At 31.2% G+C, this 12,921-nt stretch overlaps 1 protein-coding gene across 1 annotated transcript; it reads left to right on the top strand.

Annotated features, from left to right (window-relative positions):
- The first annotated feature begins 4,087 nt into the window (after window positions 1-4,087).
- LOC132747969 (ionotropic receptor 93a-like) lies at window positions 4,088-10,506 on the top strand. Its single transcript, XM_060737505.1, has 5 exons — window positions 4,088-4,242; window positions 7,226-7,446; window positions 7,946-8,081; window positions 8,607-8,739; window positions 9,616-10,506. The coding sequence occupies exons 1-5, from the start codon at window positions 4,122-4,124 to the stop codon at window positions 9,932-9,934; spliced, it is 930 nt and encodes a 309-aa protein (XP_060593488.1). The 5' UTR covers window positions 4,088-4,121; the 3' UTR covers window positions 9,935-10,506.
- The last annotated feature ends 2,415 nt before the right edge of the window (window positions 10,507-12,921 follow it).

Here is a 12,921-nt window from a genome sequence, read left to right as displayed (position 1 = left end):
TTGATTCTTGTAAACAAGTGTATAAAGATGCATAATATATGATTGTAGACAATCTACTTAAGCAGCATGTCTCAACAGTCCTACTTATTTTCTGAAATTTCGAAAACGTAGCATAATGTTTTATATTAACCAGTGAACAAAGAGTGTAATTATTACATAACACACATTACTTTCCATCCACGTAAATAACCAAATAAAAGTATAATATAAATGGACTTAAACGGAACATTACAGACAGTGACTTTATAGAATTTATCGATTCATTTGATTTGTTTTTCTTAAATGAAACTTGGATTTCTAGGAAAGAAATATTAAATTTAGATATTACTGGTTATAAGGCATATCATATATATGGAACTAAGGTTAAACAAAACTCTAGAGGACGTTTAAGTGGTGGAATATCTGTGTATTTTAAGACTGAAATAGCAAAATATGTTTCAATAGTTGAAAGTATTGATAACGGAATATTGTGGATAAGAATATCAGGTCAGTTGTTTAATTTTAAAACAGATGTTTATATTTGCCATGTTTACATACCCCCGTCAGATTCCAAAATTTTAAAAACTAATGATTTTGATTTTTATGACGAGTTAGAAAAGGGTATTTTAAAGTACGAATTGTTAGGTAAAGTCTTCATTTCTGGAGACTTTAATGCTCGTTCCAGCGATAGCTGTGATTTTTTGACTTTTGATAAATATTTAGATAGTGATCAGCCATTTATTGACACTACATCTATCCCGCTTAGAATAAGTCAAGACCACGTGCTAGATCATAGTGGGCGGAGTTTGCTAGCAATGTGCATTGCGACAAATTATTTGATAGCCAATGGTAGGCTTGACAGTGATTTAGGTATCGGGGCTGTTACTTTTACCTCCCGACTAGGTGCAAGTTTAGTTGACTACCTGTTATTGAAATACCAAGATTTTGATAATGTTTTTAATTTTACGGTTCATGATTTTAATGAATTTTCGGATCATGCTTGTATATCTTTCGAATTCAGAATCGTTCACACAAATATTGACAAAAATAAGGAAATTAATTCAGGTAATGAAATTAATCGAATTGTCTGGGATACAGGTAAAATACCGCTGTTCCGTGATAAACTCATGAATAATCATGACATACTTAGCCGCCTAACGAATGAAGTGTGCACTCAACCGATTGACTGTACTGTAAACGAATTTTGTAGTTTCATGAAAATGCAAACATACGATGTGTTCGGGAAAACACAACGAGTTACTGTAAACAAAAATAAATGTGACTTCTCAAATAAAAAATGGTTTGATGACAGCTGTTTTACAGCCAAACGAACGTTTAGTGCATGCCGAAATATTTATAACAGAAATAAAAACAACGATAACCGTTGCGCCTATGTTAGCGCGAGAACTAGTTATAATAAAGTAAAAAAGAAAGCGCGTCGTAATTATAGAATACAAGAAGGTCGTAGAATTAGTAGCTTGGCATCTTCTCAACCGCGTGACTTTTGGAAATCTATTAAGAAGTCATATAAAAAGAAAACTCCAATCGCAAGCTCTCTGACAATTGATGAGCTAAAAAGACATTTCCAAGAAATGTTCGGCGGCGGTTTAACAAACGATAACGACCAACATATCCCCGAAAATTCGAATTCTAATAATATTTCGTTGGATTTGGAAATATCTAATACAGAAATCCGTGACGCTGTTTTCATGCAAAATAGTAATAAAGCTCCGGGATTAGATAATCTTCCCGCTGAAATTTTTAAATCGACATTTGACATAATCTCTCCCTTTCTCAATAAATTATACAACAAGATTTTTAATGACCATGAATATCCCACCGCATGGGGACAAGGAATTATAACCCCTGTATTTAAAAAGGGTGATATAAACGTTGCTAAGAACTATCGCGGGATAACACTGATTAATATAATAGCGAAAATATATTCGCAAATATTACTGAATCGTTTGAGTAAATGGTCGAAAGAACATGATAAATTGTCAAACAACCAATTTGGTTTTCAAAAAGGAAAATCTATCACTGACTGTATCTTTATATTAAACGCCGTCATATCTAAGATACTAAATTCCAAGCAAAAACTCTATTGTATTTTCATCGATTACGAGCAGTGTTTCGATAAAATCGACAGGCAATTTTTGTGGCAAAAGTTGATAAATGAAAACGTAAGTAGTAAATTTGTCATGGCGTTAAGATCCATGTATACTGCGGTGAAGTCATGCGTGCGTTATAATTCAGAAGTCTCTGACTTTCTATCTTCTGACATTGGATTAAAACAGGGAGACCCCAGTTCGCCTCTTATGTTTATGTTTTTCGTAAACGACATTACACAAAACATTAACAGTGATTTAGATGATGTCATAACAATTGATGACGTCAAACTATTTTTGATATTATACGCGGATGACATGGCTTTATTTGCTACATCACAAAAATCTCTTCAGTCTATGCTTAACGATATCGAGAATTACTGCTCTACATGGGTTATGAAAATAAATGTTAACAAAACGAAGGCCATGGTTTTTGAAAATGCAAGTGTACGTTCGCAGATTTCTATATATATGGTCAAAAAATTGAACTGGTGAACTCCTTTGAATATCTCGGTGTAATTTTTTTTTCAAAAATGGTAACTGGGCACGCACACAGAAACAAATTGCCGACCATGCCTCGTTTTCACTGCATAACTTGTTTTCTATTTTTCGACAAATTGAATTGCCTAACTCAAAAAAAGATTCATTTATTTGATGTGTTACTTAGTAGTTGTATCCGTGCTGAATTTTTGCTCAGAAATATGGGGTACACATAGAGCCACTGATATTGAAATGATACACTTTTAAAAGGTATATCCTAGAGGTACGTAAATCAACAAATTTATTAGCTTTGTATGGGGAGCTTGGTAGAGTCCCTTTAAATATTTATCGAAAAATAACTATTTTGAAATATTGGAAATAACTTATTTCGCATGACAACTTATCGCTAACGTTCAAAACATACAGTGTCCTAAAATTTGACGCGGATAACAATGTCACGTATAGAAACAAAAATTGGGCTTCACATGTAAAAACTATACTCGAAGAGCATGGTTTCGGTTACGTATGGCACAACCAAGTTTTAGATAATGTTACCTTTGATATGATAAAGGGTAGAATCTTGGATAATTATAAGCAGTCATGGCATGCAGAAATAAATAATTCTCCGCGATTACAAAGCTATAGTTTATTTAAACACTTTTGAACGTGAGACATATATTGATTGTATACAAGATAGAAAATATATGACAACTTTATCAAAATTTCGGGTATCTGCACATAAGCTATTTATAGAATCCGGAAGATATACGAATATTCCGCGTAAGTCCTGTAACAGAGTTTCACTTTTTGTTGGTGTGTCCTAGATATAGAGAGCTTAGAAAAAAGCTTTTAAAGGGATATTTCTGTAGGTGGCCGACAATTAATAGATTTGAGTCTTTATTAAATTCTAAATCGAAAATAGAGCTATACAACCTTTCGAAGTTTTTATATTTTGCAAATAAAGATAGAATATCTTGATGATGTAGTATTAATTAATATCATATTAACATCTAGATGTAGTATCAATATCATATTTAAGACATTTTGTGCAACCTGCTATTTCCTAAGTATTTTAAGACCTTTCAGGAAATAGTGATTATTATTATTTTTTTCATTCCATGTCAGATCTCATTTTCATGAATGTATATATATATGTTTTGTTTTTGCTATAAACATTGTAATAATGTTTTATTTGCAATAAAAGTATTTGTATTGTATTGTATTGTATTGTAAATAACCAAATAAAAGTAAAAGATATGCCGTAGAACTTCTTACTGCCTTTATCACGCAGTAAACATATGGTAATAAGTTATAAATTGCATTTAACATCATGTAAGTTATTACTTGAATTATAAACATATTTTATTATTTAATTATCATAGAACATTTCGTTTAGGCCGATTGTCTTGACTTTATTTGCATATCTGGAGTCATTTAGCTCTAATAAAACATTCGTATTATTGTCGAGAATTAGCAAGGAGAATCCAACTTTATCGTTCATGAACTTATTTTCAAGGAATTTCTTTGCTTTTGGTGACTGTGCTGGTGTTTTTGATGGAAAAGTACAACCCGTTTTATAACACCCCCGAACACGCCGAGGAGAGAATGATTTATGGCGGTTTGCATGAATTACACAGCTCTTTTTGGTATGTCTTCGGAGCACTGCTTTGTCAAGGTAGGTAAAACTGGAGGAATAATGATGTAAATGCAGAGCACATTTTTTGTAAGAATCTCAAATAACGTAATATTATACGCATAAGGGTGCTATTTACAAGTTAAGAAACAAAATTTTAGGAAAAGCAGTGGTATGGCTGGATCCCTTTGCCCCTAGTTCTATTATTTTAACTCCTCCCTTCCCCGAATATCGAGTCCCCTTCTCCTGTATGTGCCTATTAATCAATTAATAATTTGTTTTTCCTTTATTTCCCTGTCGGTTACTAGTTTTTGCCGGCTCGCCAAGGCGAGCCGGTATTACGATAGGATTTTACTGAGAAACAACCTAAAACTCCGTTTCCATCCAAAAATTTAATCGAAGCTCGGCTTCCAGCTTTCTACAAAATTCATCTTTCAGGACTGGGATCCAAAATTATTAAGCAAATCTAATTTAATCTTACATAGCGTCAAAAAAAAAAAAACTTCAATTTTCACGCCATTTTAAAAAGCAGCAAGAATTGGGTTGAGCGCAAAGATATAATGATGATTAAAATGTTTGTTTTCATGAATTCTTTTCAATAAATCATATTTACACTGACTTTTGATTTAGCGATTTCACCTGTTTTCTCTGTAGTAAGTTTTCGTTTGGTTAATTAACATAAGTGTACATCTGGTTCTGTGCATTTTTTCTTTTTTCCGGTCATTTTATCCTTTCCGGTATTTAGAGTGGTGGGAAATCCCGGGATCAGGGACGCCTGGGATCCGGGATAGTATTAGATATATAGGGAAAAGGAATAAACTATATTTGTGTTGCTTAATGTCGTAATGAAAGGCGACTGAACGATAACTTTTTATTTTTTATTGTATGTAATGAATGATAAATTAATTTAACTTAAAGTTTAAATGTATTTAGAACTAATTATTAACAAACTTAAAATGCGGAAATCGCAATACTTGTAACTATGTGCCAATAAAAGTTTTTGTTATTATAATATTTTGCTAAATTTTATGTTCATGTATATAAATATTATTTTTAGAAAAGATCATAAGATATACTTTACATTATTGATAACAAAAAAATTTTTTTCAATCAAAATTGATTTCAAAGTGCTGCAACTTCTTAATGGATTGAGATAGAGTCAAATGCTTTTCAGCGTTGGCTACACGTTACCTTATGATCGATTCTGGGATCCCCCTGATGTATCTTTTGGTTCGGGGGCCGCGCCGAAAAAGTGGTCACTTTTTTAAATAACATTTGTCAACAAAAAACAAGTGTTGGGGGCCTAAATTAGGCATTTTTTCACTATTTGAGACAACAAAAAAGGGGGATGAAAAAGGCGTTAAAAGGCGTGTATATCGCATAATTAGTTAATACGATCCCGGCTTTTCTGAATATGACATGGCAGTGGTTAATTACCTGGATCGCTATATATTTAATACCATCAGGAGTCCTCTTTTATAGTTGTTCATATTGTTCTACATATAGGTCAAGGACACGTTTTATATAGAAACACATACGCACACCTTTATACCTCATTAATGCCTTAACATTAAATATTTGGCATATGGTATTGCCTTGTTGACCACTTTGAAATTTTGTTCATGTATCTACATCATATCAATTTGTTTAAAATATTTCACATACCAAGATGAAGTGGACACAATTTTTATTAAAATGCTTAGGGAAAATATGTTTAAGTCTTATTGATTTAAACTTCAATGCCCCCAGCTTTAATATTGAATATGTACCAATGCCTTGAGAACTTGTACAAATCAAAATAAATGTTAATCATGTCCCATGAATCTAAATTCGCCCACACCCAAGAGAGTTCTTCAGTAATATATTACTGTATAGGACTTGTGTCTGTCACTCATTCAAATACAAAATAACATATTACAACTTTACTTCGTATAAAAAGACATTATTATGAATTCTACCTATCTTATTTTTTTGGTCAAGGTCACAAGGCCATATAGTAAATGTGCATAGACATAGGGATTTCATTCTATCTGTTTACATGCATCTTCATATATACACATATTCCTCTTTCTTAAACTGAGAAGACTGGCTTCCATAACTTTATATGTCACTTGTATTTTGATGTTCGCTGTTCAAAGTATCTTCAGCTAACAGAACTGTCATTTTTACATTTAAACACACCCCTGGAAAAAAAATTACGAAGCGAGTCGCTACTAGATTTTTTAAAAGCTAACCTAGTTCTTATTAAAGTGATTATTCTCTTCGTGCTCTATGCCTTGTTTGGAGTTCTTCTGGGCTCATTGCAGCTGGTTCTTGTTGCTGGGTCGTATTGGGATGCATTCAATGAACGCCGCCGTTCCTTGTTTATCTTGTTTACTCAAGCATTATGTTCAGATCCAAACATAAGATAGGACTACTAAAAACAAGATAGTTTCAAGCATTGCTGCAAGTTGCACACATTTAAGTAATTACAAATAAATTGATGAATGCATATTTCTAAAAAATGTATTGTATCTGTCAAAACTTAAATTGTTAAATCAAAGATCCATGAGGTCAGGAAATTATCAAACTAATCCGTGCCTTTTATTCAATTTTGAAATAAAGAATTATAGCTTGAGTAGCTATCCATAATAAAATATAATAATCAACTTCAGGTAGATATGTTAGTAGTAGTACACATGTTATTACATTTGCTAAAAAGCTATCTAAATTTACATAGATTAATATGATCTTAAATAGCTTTCTTTTCATATTTACATTAACGTAATTTAAAGTAGCCATCAAGGTATATTCATATTGACTGTAAGTAGCTCTTCAGTATTAAACTTTCCTTATAATTAGCTATATGCAAGTATATTTATATTTCCTTTAAGTAGATATCAGAGTATATTTCTAATAAGATTTAAATAAAATTGATATAAAAATATATGTATATTTTTACTTCAATTTGCTATCCAGAAATATTTTTCACCTAATGGAACAGGTTTTGACAGATTTATATTTCTCTTAATTTATTATCAAACAGGTGGGGTACATCTACCACAATCAACATCAGGTCGTACCTTGATAAGCTGCTGGTGGCTCACTTGTATTATCATTGTCGGAACATACTGCGGCAACCTTATTGCCTTCTTAACTGTCACTAAAGAGAAACCTCCGTTTAACACTCTTGCTGAAATGCTGGATCTTAAAGGCGACTACAAATGGGGCACTGTAGGAGGCACCTCGTGGGAGATGGCATTTCCGGTGATAATTTATGTTCAATATATCTTTAAAAAAGCTTATTTGTGATGCATAGTAACATATTTATGATAATGATTAAACATTGAATACATTTCTATGCTCTAGTAATTGTTTCTTCTACTATTCTTATATCCAGGAACGGATTCGAAAGTGTGTTTATAGGCTTATTGCTTCCTACACAATCGAATAAAATAAATTCTGTGTAAACCAAAATATGTTTATTTGATATTTACTAAGAGACTGGGCAGCAATTTTAAACATTAAAAATGTCGAAATGAAAATAGTATTTTTTAACATAAACGTTTATCAGTTTTATCCATCTATCATTTAAATGTTTATATTATAAAATGCAGTAGGTTATTGACAAATTTATACAATTATGAAAAAGAACTGAATGAGATTCTAAATTTAATATTAATTTAATTCTAATAGCAAGCTCAGCTATGTCATTGGCTCTTATATATCAATATAATAATTCAAATAATAAAAATTGTGCTTGTAGACTTCAAGCAACCCAACATTTAAAGCCATAGGACAAGCGTTTGAGGAGTTCAGCAAAACAGACCCAACTGTTTTACACCAGAGACCACCCTTTCATATAAACCGGGTGAAAGAAGATGAAAAATACGCTTGGATAGGTATAACCATGCTTTATTTTCATTATTACTAAATTTACCTTGTTGAAGACTTACATTACCAGCCGGAAATGGTGTCAATTAATTGTCAGTGCCGAATTCTAAGACACTATTTGTAAATCTGAGACACAATTATTTAAGTATCATACTTTTATAAACTCTACATTTACAAGTAATTCTTAATACTATTTCAAATAAATATTATATTTATCATCCAGTATAAATTTCATCCCTTAGCACGTTTTTTCTACACTTAATAAACAGCTCTTTCGTCCCTCCCCAAGGGGTAAAATCATTAAGTAAACTAATTAGTTAATAGATTTTGATAATTTGTAAGATAAGGATGCAATTTCGCTCTCATCAATAATTGCATTTAGCTTGTGTTTACCTATTTCTTTTACTAAACATTTAAAATATCTATTATCAAAATAGTATTATATTAATGAGAAAAACCAAATGCTTTGAAATACGTTAATGTTTTAAGAGTCATTACCGTTCTTAATACGCGATCTATATTTGTTTTACCAGGTGATAAAACCAGTATAGAGATTGCCATGGCAACAGAATGCAGCCTTGTCTCCATCAAAGAGAATTTCATGCCGCTTATTTACGTATTTGGTTTCACAAACGACTCCCCGCATACCCATGTTTTCTCCGAGCAGTAAGTAAAATAGATCTTTATCTATAATTTTAATAGTTAATGTCTTTTACGTCGATCTACAAAGGGCAATAGTAGCGTGTCTATTTGTTATATGTGATCGGTGCTAATTTATGATACATTTAGAGTATTATTTAACTACAGTAATGAACGGCAGAAAAATATGATTCGTCATAAAAAACTTTAAATTAAATTGTCGTGTATGCACGTGTGCCATAAACAAATCGAGCTGCTTTGCTTATTATAAAATTATATAAATGTTGAAACTAGGCTGTAAAATTTTCAAAACATGTCTGTGCTTTTGTTATCTTAATTGGTTAATCATGCAATTACAACATTTTTAACCTGTTTTGATTAGATTTCTGAGGACATATATGCTATATGTCACATTAACACGAATCCATATTGTCAAACGATTAACAATTTTTTGAAACATAACCTTTCACTGGAATATAATTTCGTGGTAAATATTTTTTTCACCATGCTATTTCTGCATTATGTAATATTTATTCATTGACTTGTTTGCCTCAGTTACTGTACCATCTTTAACCATGATAATGACTTAAAATAAATATCTCTCTATATGCATTATAATTTAAGTTTCCGGCGCAGTGTGAAACGTTTCAACGAACTTTGAAACAATAAATAAAGTATATAATAATTAATTATTGAAATAAAAACAATGTTCGCTATGATATACATATATAGTATTGATCTAGATCCACTTAAATCTTATATTCATTATTGAAATAAAAACAAGTTCCCTATGATATACATACATAGTATTGATCTACTTAAATCTTATATGCATTTAATTTATTGAAATAAAAACAATGTTCGTTATGATATACTTAAATCAATTGACAATTTGTTTTCTAGGATGATCAAGATTCACGAAGGCGGACTTTATCAAATTTGGAAGAGAAAATGGTGGCCGAAGTCTAATTTCTGTACTGGGAATTCAATACCCGAAGCAAAACCAATCTCGTTTATGGACGTACAAAGTGCATTTTACGTTTGTTTGATTGGAATTTTCATCGGTTTATTTGCTTTTGTTGTCGAAATTTTATTTCATAAATATTGTATGTACATTAAAAAGCGCGAAACGTGTGGAGCAAAAAGTGATGACGGAAAGGAAATCGATTGCAAAGGTGCAAATGAGAGTAACTTGGCTTGTCAAGCAAATTCACGACTGTGATTATTTTGTAACAGATGAATATGAAGATCAAACGACAGCGAATATAAACTGAACTAAACTGTCTATGAACTGTAACGTTTACAATGTTTCATGATAAAGTGTTTTTGTTTGAATGTCTGAAAGAATTTAATTTTCTAGATTAAACACGTGTTAACATGGTCATCAGAATAATGCACCTTCAGAAATGTAAAATTCCCAATGCAAATGGGTTACAGTATGTTTATAAAGTTGGTTTTTGGTTAATTTCAAATATATAAATGATCTTTTAGATTAATTTCAAGCTCATTTACTTGAACCTCTTTTTCATAAAGTTCGCAGGTATGATAATTAGTAAGCAGCCTGTTTCTTTACTTGTATTTAATTGCAACTTCTCCCTTAGATCACTTGGGAATATGTCATGAATATGTTATGAAGAAGAGGTATAATCTTCATGTAAAACACTAATTTGAAACAGAATTTACCTGAAAAGCATTAATTATGGCATTTGATATAAAAAATTCATAACTTCTCTCTCATTAGGTGCTAATTAAGTTTTCATGATTCTCATATATCGATCAGCAGTTCTAGCTGTAATGTATATTACTTACGAAATCACTACACGGTGTTAAGTTCCCTTAATTTTTTTTCTGAAAAAAAAGTGTAGGTAAAGTACTTTCCAAAAACAGTCAGTGTAACATCACAAATTGTGGTGTCAACGGAAGAGAAATGAATATACATAGAAAACATGTTTTAATGAAATAAATACAGCAATAATTGTAAAGTTTATAGGAATACAGGATAAAGAAAATTAAATTTACTCTTTTCTCTTTGCATTGATCGCATTTGTATATTTATAAAAGTGTATACACACAAAAATTTATAAACGATATGCTAGATTTGGAAAAGAGCTTTTGTAGTCTGAGTTTTTAAGGTTGGATGGGGAAAAGTAGGCTGTTTCACGCGATACGCCTCTTGCTTATGTCATAATCCTTCAAATTAGCTTCATTAGATAGACACCATAGGTTATCTCATTGTCTTACGTAAAAATCAACTCACACTGAAACACAATAACAAGTGGCAAGTTGGGCATTCCATAATCATGTTATGAGGCTAATAGATAAAGGGAGATAATGCAAGATTAAAGGGAGGTTAATCTGTTACATATTTTTACACTAATTCGTTGTCTTGATGGACCAGAGATAAGACTGGCTTTTGGTGAAATAGGTGATAGGAGAAAAAGAGGATTGTTTTTATCAAAGTGCACTTAACTACTAAGACTTTCAGTTAATTTACAATAAATGTATTATTACTTAACAATATTGTACCCCATGCCCCAAGGTAATTCTGTCTAAATCAACATTAAAGAGTGTAAAGCTATATATAATGAAACCATTTGTTTAAAAGCTTAAATTATGTAGGTTCATTAATCTAATAGACGATTCTCGGAAGGGGTGTTAAATAGGATGTCTCTGTGTTTTAACACTCATTAGTAATGTACGTAAAGCCATAACATAATATTATGATATTCTAAAAATAAAGTTTGAACAGTTAAGCCATGATTTAGTGTAGATGCCATTCCCTCTTAAGGAAATGTACAAACTTTTTTTGATTTTACAGGCAGATAATATAAAAACTATTTTGTTTTCACGGAACGTTCATGTTTCTACTCGTTTCTTAAATAATGCACGGAGGGACACCCGACTTTTTTCTTCTAAAGATGCCGTATGATCTTTACTTTATTGGTGACCTCAAAAATGAAGTAAATACATAATTTACAAAACATTTTTGTTCACTTTTACAGATCATTAAAACTTCAATGCCAACATATTCAAGTCGTTGTAAGACGGTCATTCGAGATTCGCACAGGATCTGCATTATATTTTTCATTTCCATTGGTATCAACAGATGTCCTCTGTTAAATAACTTTACTGAATTACGAAAAAAAGATTAAGACTTGTAAATTGAACGATAGTTACACGACTAATGGGAGGTAACACGACAATAAACTTGCTTTTTTCTTTATTGTAGTTTATTTCCCTTACATATTATTGAAAGAGTAGACTGTATATAATATTTATGTATAATTTCATCAACTATATTGACCATGTGGATCTTTGTATAAACCAATTATTGTATTGTTATTGATTCATATATTTCACTTATCAGATATATGGAAATAAATCTTACGTTTACTTTGTTTGTTTTTTTAATATAACAAAACTAAACATGCATAGTTGTAATTTTATTAGTGTTTAATATTTAGAATTGAAATCAATCTTTAATCAATGTAATATCATATCACATTCACAAAACACTGTCATGTCATCCATATATGTATATTAATTTCAAAGTCAATCCATGAATGATAAAGCTAAGCACAAAGGAAGAAAATCTATTAAAAATATACAATTGTGACCTTGACTTTGAACTGGAAATCTGACCCCTATGATGACACTTCATCATCATGTCTTACATTTTGTACACTTTTATTCCAAACGTTTATTAAAACTCATCCAGGAATGACAGAATTGTTGACCAGACACGATAAAAAAACGATAAATCATGAACATAAAATAGTTTATATACGTGTGACCTTGACCTTTGACTGTTAGTAATGGTGCAGTGTTATGAAAAATATCATTTTATGTCTTTGGAATACAAGTGCCACACTGAACTGAATCATAGTGCACGACAAGTTGTAATTATGTTCAATACGTTTATGCATATCATTTGATAAATCCAAGGAATGGTAGAACTGTTCATCAGGCACAAATTTCAGTGCATTTTTATAAAACATCATTTCTGGCCTTGAATCTACAAGTTTGCTCTTGACATTTGTGCTAGGGACCTGATGCTTGCGCGTGACAATTTGTAATACTGAACACAGTTATGGCGTGTTTGTGTTTGGTTAATAATTCTTTCATATATGAATGGATTTAGAAACTACTATCCATAGAAGTTTGTAAATCCATTCCTAAATGAAAGAATTATTTACCAAACACGAACAT

This window comes from Ruditapes philippinarum, unplaced genomic scaffold (assembly GCF_026571515.1).
Source record: "Ruditapes philippinarum isolate M1 unplaced genomic scaffold, ASM2657151v2 ctg3377_1_1_1_1, whole genome shotgun sequence".
NCBI classification, from domain to species: Eukaryota; Metazoa; Mollusca; class Bivalvia; order Venerida; family Veneridae; genus Ruditapes; species Ruditapes philippinarum.
This window is presented reverse-complemented; position numbering and strand designations above follow the sequence as displayed.